The sequence below is a fragment of the Staurois parvus genome, unplaced genomic scaffold, assembly GCF_062004578.1.
Source record: "Staurois parvus isolate SC_StPar_1 unplaced genomic scaffold, SC_StPar_1.0 ptg001787l, whole genome shotgun sequence".
In the NCBI taxonomy this organism is placed as follows: domain Eukaryota; kingdom Metazoa; phylum Chordata; class Amphibia; order Anura; family Ranidae; genus Staurois; species Staurois parvus.
In genome coordinates, this window is record NW_028319583.1 from 723,427 (window position 1) to 736,733 (window position 13,307).

A 13,307-nucleotide genomic window follows, 5' to 3' on the forward strand; every position below is an offset into this window, starting at 1 on the left:
TCAGCACCTTACGGACACTAGGAATGAGCCCGGAATGTACACTGAATTGCGCATTCATTTCTAGGAGTAGGAGGCAATGCTCTGTGCTGGCAGAGCTGAGTAATGGCCACACCCCTCTGTGTCCTCACACAGATTTGTATTGCAGAGAAGGGGGTGTGTCTAAGTCTGTTGTTGTGCACGGATTATGGAGCACATTAGGTCCAACTGTAGTTCCTATTGGACCTTATAGTCTTATACCTGGCACAACTGCCAAGCTATTCAATGGAGGTTCATCCAATATCTGGCTGACATATATCTATTTATGTGACTTCAACTAAACTTTAGGGCAAGAAGCCATGCTCTGTGCTGGCAGAGCTGAGTAACAACAACACCCCCTCGGCACACGTGTCCTCGCATAAACTTGCATTGCGGAGAAGACAGAATGTCTGACCAGGACTGTTACTGAGTGCTGATCACAGAGGGCACTAGGTCTGACTCTGGTGCCTATTGGATTGCATATTTTGACACCACACACAACTGCTGTAGTAAGAATATGAAGACAAGACAACTAAATGAAGGTTGTTAATGAAATGGCCATCCAGCATCTGTCTGAGGGAGAGATGAGTAACAGCCACACCCCTCAGCACGTCCTCACATAAACTTATATAGCAGAGAAGAAGGCATGCCTGCACAGGTCTGTTACTGAGTGATGATTATAGCGTGCAGTTAGTCTAACACTGACGCCTGACCAGGTCTGTTACCGAGTGCTGATTATAGAGTGCACTTAATCTAATGCTGACGCCCGACCAGGTCTGTTACTGAGTGCTGATTATACAGTGCACATAGTCTAACGCTGACGCCTGACCGGGTCTGTTACTGAGTGTTGATTATAGAGTGCACTTAATCTAATGCTGACGCCCAACCAGGTCTGTTACTGAATACTGCTTATAGAGTGTACTTGGTCTAACGCCGACACCTGAACAGGTTTGTAACTGAGTGCTGATTATAGAGTGTACTTGGTCTAACACTGACGCCTGACCAGGTCTGTTACTGAGTGCTGCTTATAGAGTGTACTTGGTCTAACGCTGATGCCTGACCAAGTCTGTTACTGAGTGCTGATTGTAGCGTGCACTTGGTCTAACACTGACGCCTGACCAGGTCTGTTACTGAGTGATGATTATAGCGTACACTTGGTCTAATGCTGATGCCTGACCATGTCTGTTACTGAGTGCTAATTATAGCGTGCACTTGGTCTAACGCTAATGCCTGACCAGGTCTGTTACTGAGTGATGATTGTAGCATGCACTTGGTCTAACGCTGATGCCTGACCATGTCTGTTACTGAGTGATGATTGTAGCATGCACTTGGTCTAACGCTGATGCCTGACCAGGTCTGTTACTGAGTGCTGACTATAGCGTGCACTTGGTCTAACGCTGATGCCTGACCATGTCTGTTACTGAGTGATGATTATAGAATGCACTTGGTCTAATGCTGACGCCGGACCAGGTCTGTTACTAAGTGCTGATTATAGCATGCACTTGGTCTAACAATGATGCCTGACCAGGTCTGTTGCTGAGTACTGATTGTAGCATGCACTTGGTCTAACGCTGACGCTTGACCAAGTCTGTTACTGAGTGCTGACTATAGCGTGCACTTGGTCTAATGCTGATGCCTGACCAGGTCTGTTACTGAGTGCTGCTTACAGAGTGCACTTCTAACGCTGATGCCTATTGTACTTTGAGGTCATAGTAAATGGTAGTGGTAAGTAAAATGTCCATCCAATGTCTGTCTGATGTATAAATCTATTTATATGACTCAAGACCTCATTTAAGACAAATTAGGAAAATCTTTTCATTCTGCACTGACCAGATCCATCAAGGAGAGGTCATGGACAGAGCAGGACAAAAGCCCTCATGTTCCTTGGGGTAAATGAATTGAGTTGTGGCTGCATCTACCCAGAGATTGTAAAGCTGGCAGCCATCTGAAGGAGCTCTTTCTGTTCTCGTTGGCCAGGGCCCGTCTTTAATATGCATGGTGCGATCTGTCAGATGTCATATCAGGTAGACGGCAGACTGACAAGCCGATGGAGTGATTTATAACACTTTGTATAATTACAGCCAAACGTCTCCGCATTCTGATTCCTGAAAAAGAAACTTTTCATCAGCTTTTAGCAGGAGACAAAACGAAGAGGAAGAAGAAAAGAGAGCGTGATAAAATCAGGAGAGCCGAGCGGACGGAATCTCTCCCCATTAAATCAAGTCTGTTTGGTACGTGAGCCTTAATCGGAACATCTTCGGAGGCTGATTGCAGGCTTGTCCTTCTGGAAGTGTTTGTATTGAAATGAAAAAAATAGAAAAAAAAGCAGTGACAGGAATAATTCATTATCTCTCCTGAGCTCCCCGCCCGCCACCTGATTACCGCAGATAAGAGGAGCGCACAAAGAGAAATTAGCCCCGTCCGACTGTCTGCTGAAAAAGTTTTCATCTTGCTCGCCCAAAAATAAAATGGGAAAACTTTTGCATTAATTAGATCAGACCGTTTCATTATAGTCCTTTTTGTTGGAAATAAGTACCGCATTTTTCGCTCCATAAGACGCACCTAGGTTTAGAGGAGGAAAACAAGAAAAAAAATATTCTGAACCAATGGACTGCAGACACAGTACAGGAGATGACCAGAGACTGCGGACACAGTACAGGAGATGACCAGAGACTGCGGACATAGTACAGGAGATGACCAGTGACTGTGGATATAGTACGGGAGATGACCAGAGACTGCGGACACAGTACAGGAGATGACCAGAGACTGCGGACACAGTACAGGAGATGACCAGAGACTGCGGACATAGTACAGGAGATGACCAGAGACTGCGGACATAGTATGGGAGATGACCAGAGACTGCGGACACAGTACAGGAGATGACCAGAGACTGCGGACACGGTACATGAGATGACCAGAGACTGCGGATATAGTACGGGAGATGACCAGAGACTGCGGACATAGTACGGGAGATGACCAGAGACTGCAGACAGTACAGGGGATGACCAGAGACTGCGGACACAGTACAGGAGATGACCAGAGACTGCGGATATAGTACGGGAGATGACCAGAGACTGCGGACATAGTACGGGAGATGAACAGAGACTGCAGACAGTACAGGGGATGACCAGAGACTGCGGACATAGTACGGGAGATGACCAGAGACTGCGGACATAGTACGGGAGATGACCAGAGACTGCGGACATAGTACAAGAGATGACCAAAGACTGCGGATACGGTACAGGAGATGACGAGAGACTGCGGACATAGTACAGGAGATGACCAGAGACTGCGGACACAGTACAGGAGATGACCAGAGACTGCGGACATAGTACAGGAGATGACCAGTGACTGTGGATATAGTACGGGAGATGACCAGAGACTGCGGATATAGTACGGGAGATGACCAGAGACTGCGGACATAGTACGGGAGATGACCAGAGACTGCAGACAGTACAGGGGATGACCAGAGACTGCGGACATAGTACGGGAGATGACCAGAGACTGCGGACATAGTACAAGAGATGACCAAAGCCTGCGGATACGGTACAGGAGATGACGAGAGACTGCGGACATAGTACAGGAGATGACCAGAGACTGCGGACACAGTACAGGAGATGACCAGAGACTCGGACATAGTACAGGACATGACCAGAGACAGCGGGTATACTACAGGAGATGGCCAAAGACTGCGGACATAGTACAGGAGATGATCAGAGACTTGGGACATAGTACATGAGATGACCAGAGACTGCGGACACAGTACAGGAAATTACCAGAGACTGCAGACATAGTACAGGAGATGACCAGAGACTGCAGACATAGTAAAAGAGATGACCAGAGACTGCAGACATAGTACAGAAGATGACCAAAGACTGCAGACATAGTACAGGGGATGACCAGAGACTGCAGACATAGTACTGGAGATGACCAGAGACTGCGGACACAGTACAGGAGATGACCAGAGACTGCAGACACAGTACAGGAGATGGCCAGAGACTGCAGACACAGTACAGGAGATGACCAGAGACTGCAGACATAGTACGGGAGATGACCAAAGACTGCGGACACAGTACAGGAGATGACCAGAGACTGCGGATATAGTACGGGAGATGACCAGAGACTGCTGACATACTACAGGAGATGACCAGAGACTGTGGACATAGTACGGGAGATGACCAAAGACTGCGGACACAGTACAGGAGATGACCAGAGACTGCGGACATAGTACGGGAGATGACCAGAGACTGCGGACATACTACAGGAGATGACCAGAGACTGCGGACATACTACAGGAGATGACCAGAGACTGCGACCTTTGGGGAGTGGAAGAGGGGGGAGCGGGTACCCGAAACTGACAGATACCCTTGTACCTGTCAATTTGATAACTCTTCCCAATAATCACGTGTAAGGAGCATTCTTCCCACTGACCATCACACCAATGTATCATAATTTATAGATTTAGTCATTTTTAGCAGGAGTTCACTGAGACCAGAAAGTTATTTAATGCGTTACTCTGTTTTGAAACGGATGACAAAGGCTGATCTAAGCCCTTCTGGCCACATTTAGAAAACCTCGAATCCAGCCATTCTTAACCAGGGTTCCGTGGAACCCTAGAGATCCTTCAAAGATTGCTAGGGGCTCTTTGAGCTGTGGCTGAACGACCTCTCATTTGATGGTGCCTGCATAGTTCCAGGGCCAATACCAATACCGGGGCATGACATCAATGATCCTTTTAGCTCATTTTTAAGGCTGCATTTCGAGCACTAAGGTACTTCCCACTTCCAACAGATGTAATAGACATTTTTCCTATTGATCCTCCATGAATTCCCCAAGACTTTATTATTTATTAGTTATTTCAAGGGTTCCTCGGGGGTAAAAAAAAGTTGAGAATGGCTGCTCTAATCTACAGTATATGGATGGTGATTGAGAAGGCTCCGAGGGGGCGGTACTAGAACCAGCCACCTTGTCAGGCTGTAGAAGGCGATTGGCTGAGTTACTGGATGGGAAGTCAGGTAAGGGAAGGAAAATATCTCCCTGTCTTTGACACCTTTATTTGTTTCAATGCCATACTTCAAAACTATAGAAGTATTTCTATACTTTTGGTGAGTGTGGTAGTGCTGAACATCTGTGGGCGGGAGCTTCCATAGGCTCCGAGGGGGAAGTACTAGAACCAAGGAACACAGTGCCTGCATTGCACATACTCAGTTGGTTTACATGTAACTTAGGACAGAGGTGATATTTAAAACTATGGCATTAAACAAAAGTTTGAAAAACAAATATAGATTAAAACTCCCACCTCTCCTTCGTACCCCACATCCAACTGCTATCTAGATCTTGCCGGCTCCACCTCCGCAACATCTCCAAGACACGCACATTCCTCACCCCAGACACCATCAAACAACTCGTACCCTCCCTCATCATCTCACGCCTGGACTATTGCAACTCCCTTCTCACCGGCCTACCCAAACGAACGCTATCCCCACTCCAGACCATCCTGAACTCAGCGGCTAGACTCATCCACCTCACCAACAGCTCCACATCTGCCTCCCCCCTCTGCCAATCCCTTCATTGGCTCTCGATTGCCCAACGCATCAAATTCAAACTGCTAACTCTGACCTACAAAGCCATTCACAATGCCGCCCCAAACTACATAACTGACCTAAAACCCAAATACTACCCTACCCGTGCCCTCCGCTCCTCACAGGACCTCCTCTCTAGCTCCCTGGTCTCCTCCTCCCACACCCGATTGCAGGACTTCTCCAGGACTTCCCCCATCCTCTGGAACGCCCTACCCCAATCCATCAGACTGTCACCTACCCTCCTCACCTTCAGGCGCACCCTGAAAACCCTCCTCTTCAGGAAAGCCTACCCCAACCTCACCTAACACCCGACCTCACCTAACAACTAACCTCCTCCACTCCTCCCACCACTCCATCCCCCACAGCCATCTCCTCCTATATCACCTTCCCCTCCCTCCTAGATTGTAAGCTCAAAAGAGCAGGGCCCTCGAACCCCTCATGTATTGTATTGTTACTGTATTGTCTCATGTTCTGTCCCCCTTGCTACTGTACAGAGCTGAGCATACCCTTTAGCGCTATAAAAATACTGTATAATAATAATAATTAAAAGAAGAGTCTGAGAGACTGCTAATCATCAATGTGGAATAGAGGAGATGGGTAGCCATTGAACATGAAAAGATACCCCGTGGCTGTGTTTTCTGAACTTTTTCTATTACTGCCATTGCAAGTTACATATCCTGAGACTGGACTGACTTCCTCCTGAATAAAGTGACGTTAAATAATATTCTCCAAAAATAATCAACACACTTAATGGTCCTGATCTATTTTCATGGAATTGTTTCTTACTGTGTTTTTGTGCCTCCTTTTGTTTCCGTTTGTTGTGTATTTTAGTTGAAGTTGTGCGCACGGCTCTATGCACTCTACAAATAGTCCATCTCGAGAGCAAGCAAGTGAGGGTGGCTCTGTTCCTATATACAGTGGGACCATGGAGAATAAACGTAGCCACCCTCCTACAGGAAGTCAGATCACAGCAGCATAAAAAAGGAATTTGGAGGAGGCCAAGAACAATAGAAGGGATTATTTTTTTTGAGTGAAGAATATATACTTGAGTAGATTTTTTTTTCAACCAGAGTTGTGTGCCACTTTAAATTATCTGCTATCTGATGGCATGGAGTTGGTTACCTTAAGCTCTTCCAGGTCAGGTCGTTCCATGCTGACCACAGCTGCCAGAAGCTGGTCCTCCAGGCCATCACGGGTGACAGTGAAGTTGATGAGCGTGCACTGTGCCTGCATCTCTGGTTGGTAATGGGGATTGGCCAGCTTGGTGTGGAGGATGAGGCGGAAGTTGGGACTGTACTCGCACTCCTTATCCCCAATCTTGATGTACCTGAAACAAACCAAGAAGGAAAGGTTCCTCTCAGGACTACCAGAGGGGACAACCACAATCTCTACATTGTTCAGTACTGACCTACGAACCACCTCCAGGAACCTACCAACCTAAAAACTATGTTACTGTATGCGCCTACAGACACGAAGACTGAGGAAAGAAGCACTGATATCAATCTAGGCTATGGGAGGCAATTTGTTGGTCATGGGATTACAGGACAGTAAATCAGGTGAGGGTAGGAAAATATCTCCCCATACTTCTATACCATAGAAGTATCTTTATACTGTTAGTATGTGTTGTAGTGCAGGAGAACCAGTATATACCACAGAAATAAAAATTAGAGGTTCATTCATAGTGGTGTGTTGAGCTTGTGTGTAGGACCTTGGCTGCTCAACTCCTGGATTAGACTAGCCATGGTGCTGGTTCTTCAATGAAGGGACATTGGTGAATGTTGGGTGTATTTGTATAATGAGTTATTCAAGTTAGTAGTTTAGTTATAGACGTTCTTGGTATTAACATAAAAATGCAGCTGGGGACTGAGATAATTCCTTCTTTAAGGCTCTGGGTGGTGGTAAATGCTGTGAGCAGTGGTGTATTTAGGTTTTTGCTGCCATAGGCAACACAAAAATAGGAGGGTGGAGCCACCCTCCTGAAAAATGCCGCCCAAGGCAAATGCCATGTATGCCTTGCTGTGAATAGGCCCCTGACTGTGAGCCATCTGTTTTTGTTCAGTTAAAAAAAAAAAGCAGACAAAAACTGCATCCCTTTAAATCCAATGTAGTTCTTCACAATGGTCCCTTGCACTTCAGTTGTGGTTAAAAAAAAATCCTGCTTTCAGTCAAGGCCTGGACTGAGCGAAGCTATAAGGGAGGGCCAGCATGACTGGGGCGTGCAGACGAGGCGGAGAGTGTAATTTGGGTGGGAGTCTAAGCAAGAGAAAAGGGGGTGGGGGTGGTTACTTACTTGATTGGAGTACGCATCATTGTGGGGTGGTCTTGCAGGATTTGAAAAGGGGGGTTGGGTCTTGTCGGAGTCAGTCGGAGCTTGTGCCATCACGGAGGTGGTTTCTCCCGCCCTCCCGCTCTGGAGTTGGTTTTTTGTATTCTGTTTGTTGTGTTGGTTATAGTTTTGTCCTTGTGTTTGTCCTGGTGTTGGTTCTGCTGTTTGGTTAGTTGTTCGTGGTGTTTGTTTTATGTGGGTTCATTGTGTTTGTTCAGTGTTCAGGACAGCTGTTGTGTCCCGAAGTGTTTGTTCGTTCTGTCATGGCAGCCGGCAGGGGTCGATGGGTCTTTGAAGGCGGTGTTGGAGTGACAAGATGGTGAATTATGGGTTGGGCCCATCGTAGGTATGGGTGTCCCTTCCCAATAAAAGGTCATGTTGGTAATGTGGTAGTTCATTGGCTGTATCTGGGCTAAGTAACGGTAGTATTGTCCCCGAGGCGGTGTAGTAGCGGCTGGGGGCCTTTCATTGGGTGTCAGATACAGCCGAGTTTGTGATGGGAGTAATGTTGCCTTCGAAGACCTTGGACCCGGTTTGTGATCTTACTGTCAGGTATCAATTAAGTTACTGTAAGAAATTTTATGTTTGAGTTATGGTAAATAAATGGCTGCTATGGCCGGTTTTACACCAGAAAGAGAGTTGCGTGTTTATTTGGGTGGGGAAGGTTTTGAAGGGTGGTGGTGGTTTTATGGAGTAGGTAAGTATTAGCCTCGGGGATTCTGCAAGTCCAACAATCATGCATTTTTGGTGCATGTTTGGTCCGGTATAAAAACCACACCAAAAACTCATCCCTCATTGAAATAAATGGAGATCATATTATTATTATACAGGATTTATGGCGCCAACAGTTTGCTCAGCGCTTTACAATATAACGGGAGACAATACAGCAACAATACAGTTCAATACAAGAGGGTTAGGAGAGCCCTGATCCTGGGAGCTTACAATCTAGGATATTAAAAAAGCATGAGAAATACATCGAAAACTCAACTCACCTGTGAGAAGTTGTCACGCACAGGTTCATAGAATCGCATGACAAGGGAAATCTCATCTCCTAGATTGTAAGCTCACAGGATCAGGGCGTTCTGTTTCCTCTTGTACCAAATTCTATTGTAACTGTAATGTCTACCTTCATTTTGTAAAGCTCTGCGCAAACTGTTGGAGCTATATAAATCCTGTATAATAATAATAATAATTTCATTCAATGGTGCCCTTCTAATCAACGCAGCAGAGTGCGATTTTGGAATAGCTTCCTAGTGAACTTCAGTGCAATTTCAGCCCCATAGACTGCTATTTTAACTCACAGAAGTCGCATCAGCATAGATGAGAAGCATTCCTATACGACTTTGAGGGATACAGGTCAGGGTTAAAGGAAAAAAAAAAACACTAATCACTCAAAGTCACATAGGAATGCTTCTCATCTATGCTGATGCGACTTCTGTGAGATAACATAGAAGTCTATGGGGCTGAAATTGCACTGAAGCTGGAATATAATGTGATTTCCTTTTTCATGCAATTCTGTGAACCTGGGCTTGAGAACTTCTAAAGTCATACTGAAGCTGCATCACTAGTTGCACTGGAAATCGCAAGAAAACGGCATTAGAATAGTGGGAAGTGATATGGGGAAAACACAATGCAAACGTGGCAAAACGCAAGAAGCATTGAGTTAAATGTCAACGCGAGGTGGGAAAAATGTGGCAAAACCGCATATGCATTTTTTATTGCATTTTTCATTTACAGAAAGTAGCCTTAAGATAACTAGAAATGGTGTCTGGGTTGTGTATGAACTGGAACACTGAAATGGCCAAGCCGCAATCAGGGGCGGACTGACAACTCATAGGGCCCCTGGGCAATAGGGGATCATGGGGCCCCTGTGTCCTTGCCCAAACTCAAAAAAGCCTATGAAAAAGGTACCAGGGGCATCCCATGGGGCCCCCTACTGACCCCAGGCCCTCGGGCAGTGCCCAAGTTTCCAAATGGTCATTCCGCCCCTGGCCGCATTCTCCAGTTATCACAAGGCCCACAGCATACAGTATGCCATCACCCAGTGCCCTGAGGAAGGAGGTACCCCAATCCCCCAAAATGAGCTGGATGTATTTTTTTTTTCTAACACTGGAACCTTATTACTGGAACTACTGCATTGTAGGACTCTTGGGTGCTCCTCTTTAAACATACACATACTTGTACAGCACCAGCAAACCTTCCACAACATTAAACACAGTAAATCAGCCAAGAGAAATGTTCAAAATGCAGCCTCAAATGACCAATCAGCAATCATCTCTAACTGATTTGACAGCTTCAGACTAGTGAAAGCTAAAGACTGATTGCTTGCTTATGTACCTCGGTGGCCGCTGTGATTAGTATGGCATTCCTTTGCTGCCGGTGACATGGTTTTATGAAAAACCAGGCTGGATTCAGTTTTTTTATGGGAGAACACAGAGTGTATTCTGAATACCCGCACCTAACCAGTGGAGGCTGCAGGCTACCTTACCTTCAGAAGTTTGCATGGGCACGCACACATGGGCATACTTACAATTTCACCCCAAAACACATTCTTCTACACCTCCCCAGTATGGGGATACTACATGTGTAAGACTTTGTTTTCCTGCTTATATGCATAGAGGGGCCCAAAATCCAAAGAGCACCTTCAGGCTTTCCAGCGGCATAAATTCTGCATCAAATTTCTAGACTACCTATCACATTTTTTGAGGCCCTGAAGTGCCACATCATCTTTTTAGATCCATCTCTACATTTAAAGCTAAACACTCGTTATAAGCAAATACCGCCTAAATCAATTCATCATGTGTATTCTTCCTTGAATCTTGGTGAACTTTGTGTATTTCTTCCAGATCTGTGCAGGAATCCAGTGTGAAACTACCTGTAGTAAAGACCGCTCACTCCTGCTCTCTCTCCTTGTGCAGGGTAAAAGGCCTCGTCTGTGCCCCCTACTGTGGTTTTCTGCAGGCAGCCTGTAGTGGGTGTGGCCTGCTGGGCCCCTCTCACAGATCTACACTGCACAAGCTATGTATAACTTAGTGATGAGGTCACTGCTACTAGTACAAAGTAATACCTGGGTTTGCCCTCCAGAAGATTTACCCCCCTTCCTGACCAGGCCATTTTCTGCGATACAGCGCTGCAATACTTTAACTGACAATTGCGCGGTCAAGCAACGCTGTACATCAATGAAATGTATGTAATTTTTTCCCACAAATAGAGCTCTTTTGGTGGTATTTTACCACCATTGCGTTTTTTTTTTTTGCGCTATAAACAAAAAATACCAACAATTTTGAAAAAAAAACAGCAATATTTTTTACTTTTTGCATATCCAATAAAAAAATTTAAAAAACTAGAATTTCGTCATAAAAAAATGTTTCTGCTACATGTCTTTGCTAAAAAAAATCTCAATAAGTGTAAATTAATTGGTTTACTGGAAAGTTATAGCGTCTACAAATGGCGGTCTATATACTGGAATTTTTAGTGTTTTTTATACTAGTAATGGTGGCGATCAGCAACTATTAGCGGGACTGCGGCGAGCAATCTGTCACTGGGTGGGAACTGACTAACTGCCACTGACATCTCCAGCGACACTAATACAGTGATCAGTGCTAATAAAAAGCACCGACACTGTACTAATGGCACTGGGCAGGAAGAGGTTAACATCTGGAGTGATCAAAGGGTTAACTGTGTGTTAGGAAGTGATTTTATTGTGTGCTGTGTTATGTTTTACTAAGCAGAATTGCTGCTTTCTATCTCTTTGCTGTGCAGAGAGATAGAAAGCAGCACATCCATGCACACAGGAGAGAGATCTGTGTTGTTCACACATATGTTCTCCCTCCTAAGCTTTGCTGCCAATCACCGGGTTCCGGCCAGCAATTTTCAGACATCTTCAGAAGCCAATAGCAGCGCGGGTAGGGTGGCGGAAATGCTAAATCACGTATATTTATGTGATTTTGCTCAGAGACGTTGCCCTGTAGCATTACATCTGCTATGAGGCGGTGGGTAAGCTGGTAAAGAGGAGCTTTACTTGGTTTTTTCAAGTCATCAGCTACAAATACTGGAAATAGACGCTTACAAGCCCATGGAGTCCATCACTGTCTTTCTTGGAGCCGCCATCTTGGATATCTTGGTTTCACAGCTGGCTTCTCACTGGCATAGCATAGCTAGTCCTACAGTCTCCTGGTTAGTGGTGTATTTAGGTTTCGTGCTGCCCTAGGCAACACAAAAATTGCCCCCCCCCCCCACAGAGAGACCCTGACACTGACCAACACCCCCATCCCCCACGAAGAGAGCCTGACACTGACCAACAACATCCCACCCGAGAGAGCCTTCCACTACCACCGCCCTCCATACACTGCCACCCCCCTCCCCGACCCTGCGGGAGAAAAGACACTCACCTTCACAGCTCCGGACATCCCCGGGAACAAGAGCCAGGCTCTGCAAACACCATCAAGCAGCCCTCAGCTTCTCTTAGATCCCACCTGCTCCCCATGCTGCGTGTGCCCCTTCTTCCATCCCTTCCTTCAGGGGGCAGCTCTGCCCCCCTGAAAGATGCCGCTGCCTCCTTGAAAAATGCCGCCCTAGGCAAAAGCCTTATTTGCCTTATGATAAACACGCCCCTGCTCCTGGTATCTGAGGTGTCCCAGGAGGTTGTGAGCTCTGGAGGTGGGTGGCAAGTCTGAATGAACTGCATAAGTGGGTACCTGTCACAAAAAAGTACTCGCCCCCCAAAAGAGGGGGGACAAGGGGAGGAAGGGGACGGGTAGTACTAGCATTTTTTTTTGTGAAGGTCCACCTTAGGCAATTCTCCGCATCCGGGTGATGGAACAATAAAATTTTACCAAATGGAATGGAATGGTCATGATGCCTATCCTTTATATATGTCTCTACGGGATACTTGACTATTTAGGCGGAGTTTCCCTTTACTCCAGCCGCGCTGGTAAATTGACAGCGAGGATTAGTGGAGACGGGAACACCGCGCACATGAATCATCGAGGGTCATTCCTCATTCTCCTCATAATTATTATTCGTGGAGGTCAATTACACTCATCGTCACATGCAGGAAATCCTGTTGACGTGCTGCTGGACGGGTGTCACTGCGTTAACAGCTTTTCCCCTTAATGAGAAACACTAAATGACTTGTGTGGCCGGTTTTTTTTTTTTACCCTTTCAATTAATCTGCTGCGCAGGATTCTTTCATCGCGTCGCGTCACCGGCTGCCGAGGTGTTGAAAACCCCAATTTAATATACGAAAGCTGAGAGCTCCGAACCGCACTGCGCCGCTGCACAGCCCGGCGAGCCAGGAACGTATCAGGATTCTGACATGTTGCCCGGTGGCATTTCATGAAAGATGCAACATAATGATCGTCACTTAGAGCCGGCGAGGGCAG

At 46.2% G+C, this 13,307-nt stretch overlaps 1 protein-coding gene across 1 annotated transcript in view; it reads right to left on the reverse strand.

Moving 5' to 3' along the window:
- The window catches only part of DNAH9 (dynein axonemal heavy chain 9), a 336,995-nt gene that overhangs the window by 91,093 nt on the left and 232,595 nt on the right, over positions 1 to 13,307 (reverse strand). Inside the window, exon 55 of the mRNA XM_089663852.1 lies at positions 6,720 to 6,924. Coding sequence (XP_089519978.1) covers positions 6,720 to 6,924 — 205 coding nt within the window. The remainder of the gene's footprint in view (positions 1 to 6,719; positions 6,925 to 13,307) is intronic.